Genomic DNA, 2707 nt, shown 5'->3' with positions numbered 1-2707 from the left:
GAGGGACAGGAGACTGGACTCTTGGGTCTGAGGAAGGGAGAAAGGGCTGGGCCTGGACTTCTGAGTTTGAGGGAGGAGGAGCTGGGGACTTGTACTCCTGGGTCTGAGGGAGGAGGGGCTGGGGGTCTGGATTCTTGGGTCTGAGAGAGAAGGGTCTGGGGGAGGAGGGGCTGGGGGTCTGGACTCCTGGGTCTGAGGAAAGAGGGACTGGGGCCTGGACTTCTGGGTCTGAGGGAGGAGGGGCTGGGGCTGAGATTCCTGGGTTTGAGGAAGGAGGAAGCTGAGGAGTTCCTAGTTCTGGAGGAACAGGAAGCTGGGAACCCTGATTCCTTCTCTGAGGGAAAAGCGAATTGAGGTCCCAGATTAAAAGTTTTTCTGTTCTCCCCTCCCAGTATGGAGGGACCCAGTACAGCCTCGTGGTGTTCAACACAGTGGACTGCGCTCCCGAGTCCTACGTACAATGTCACGCTCCCACCAGCAGCGCCTATGAGTTTGTCACCTGGCTCGATGGCATTAAGTGAGCTTTTCCGCCACGTAGGGTGGGTTGGGGTTCCTGTGAGGGGCGGTGAGTGAGGGGAGGAGGGATGGCTTGGGTTTGAGCTGCAGGAAACATCGCATACATTAAGCGATTGAAAGGACTTTGAGGGTGATTGTGTTTTTGTCAGAAGTCACTTTTGTGGCTTCTGTGTGCTCAGCAGTGTTGCTGAGTAGGAACACTGAGTAGGAACAGTGTTGCAGAAGTAGGAAAAACTTCCCATTCAGGGAGGCCTGGCTGAGCTCTAGCAGCCACCTTGTACTGCCTGTGTGATTGTCCCCTTTCTGTCCTCTCTTTTTCCATCTACCCCTGTTCTCCTTTTCCAGATGGGTGCATTGTAGCCTCAGTGCAGGGGGATGGGTCAGAGCCAGGATAGATCTCTCTGTGGCTTGAATCAGACTTTTTTTTTTTTCCTTTGAAACAGAGTCTTGCTCTGTCTCCCAGGCTGGAGTGCAGTGGCAGAGTCTTGGCTCACTGTAACCTGCACCTCCTGGGTTCTGCCTCAGCCTCCCAAGTAGCTGGGATTACAGGCACGTGCCACTACGCCCAGCTAATTTTTTTATTTTTAATTTTTGATTTTTAGTAGAGATGGGGTTTCACTATGTTGGCCAGGCTGTTCTCCAACTCCTGACCTCACGTGATCTGCCTGCCTCAGCCTCCCAAAGTGCTGGGATTACGGGGGTGAGCCACCGTTGCAGGATTGAGGAGGACGGGAGAGAGTCTTCCGGTTAAAGCAGAAGAATCTTTCGTTGAGTGCACTCAGGCCCAAGCAGACTCATGTCCAAAGACGGCCTGGAACAAAGACAGCACTTGACTTTTATACACACTTCACAAAAGGGGGTGGGCTAGCTTGAAGCAAGCTTACAGTGGCGTGAAAGCAGGGATACAGAGGCAGGACAAAGACAGTTAATCAAATTGTTGTAACAGGTTTATAACTCAGGATTACACATAACCGTTGCTATGCAACCCAGATGTCCGTTATCTAGGTTTGCTTAGGCACAGGCTTATCCCATAACCTTCACTATGGTGCCCAGGCAGCTCAGGCTTCTCATGACCTTCACTGTACTTCTTAGATAAAACAGAATACTTGAAGTCGTTAGTTACAGAGAACAGAAATCTATTATAAACTCATTCCATAAAACAAAGGAAAATTTGTTTTTTCTTCTCCCTATGTTGAGGGAGTGCTGGGAGAGTCTCCAAGAGCACATTAGATAATATTATCAAGACTTTTCCTGGGTCTGGGCTATGTCTGTTGCTGCCTCTCAGGCAAGTCAGCCTAATACAGTAAAACTTATTTCTCTTTCTTTTTAATTTTATTTTTCTTTAATTTCCTGCCTCAACACCACACCTGGCGGTGGATCAGATTTTGATAGTTGACATTGTAGACTCTGGAGTCAGGCAGTCTGGGGTCAAATCCTGGCTCTTCCACCACAGAACTAACTCTCAGACCCAGGAGTCCATGTCCCCCCTGTGCCTAGTATCTCATCTCTCAACTGGGGATGTGGATAGTACTTGTATTAATATTTCATTGTATTACTTATTCTTAGCTGCATAACAGATTACCATCAAACTAACGGCTTCATACCGCAAACATTTATCTAATGCAGTTTCTGTGAGTCAGGGACACAGGAGTGGCTTAGCTGGATGATTCGACTGAGGGTCTCACAAGGCAATAGTCAAGAGGTCGGCAGGATTGCAGCCATCCAGGGGGTTTGACTGGCGGTGGGGAATCCGCTCCCAAGGTGGTGAGTCTGTGGCTATTGGCCGCAACACCTCTCCACGGAGCTGCTTAACTGTCTGACATGGCAACTGGCATTCCTCAGATTGAGTGACCCAATAGAGACAGCAAAGAGGAAGCCCCAGGCCTCTTTTGTGTTTGAGGAAGGGTTTCACTCTGTCACCCAGGCTGGAGTGCAGTGGCTCAGTCATGGCTCACTGCAGCCTCAACCTCCTGGGCTCAAGCTCAAGCGATCCTCCCACCTCAGCTTCCCAAGCAGCTGGAGTAGCAGGGACTATAGCCAAATGCCAGTACACCTGGCTGATTTCTTAAAAATTTTTTTGTAGGTCGGGCGTGGTGGCTCATGCCTGTAATCCCAGCACTTTGAGAGGCCGGGGCAGGTGGATCACCTGAGGTCAGGAGTTCCAGACCAGCCTGACCAACATGGAGAAACC

At 50.2% G+C, this 2707-nt stretch overlaps 1 protein-coding gene across 1 annotated transcript in view; it reads left to right on the top strand.

Annotated features, from left to right (window-relative positions):
• MED25 (mediator complex subunit 25) overlaps window positions 1–2707 on the top strand; it is a 17713-nt gene that overhangs the window by 924 nt on the left and 14082 nt on the right. The window contains exon 3 of the mRNA XM_011946354.1: window positions 393–517. Coding sequence (XP_011801744.1) covers window positions 393–517 — 125 coding nt within the window. The remainder of the gene's footprint in view (window positions 1–392; window positions 518–2707) is intronic.

This window comes from Colobus angolensis, unplaced genomic scaffold, assembly GCF_000951035.1.
Source record: "Colobus angolensis palliatus isolate OR3802 unplaced genomic scaffold, Cang.pa_1.0 Scaffold25, whole genome shotgun sequence".
Taxonomy (NCBI): domain Eukaryota; kingdom Metazoa; phylum Chordata; class Mammalia; order Primates; family Cercopithecidae; genus Colobus; species Colobus angolensis.
The sequence above is the reverse complement of the archived record's forward strand: the minus strand, read 5'-3'. Positions and strand labels throughout refer to the sequence as shown.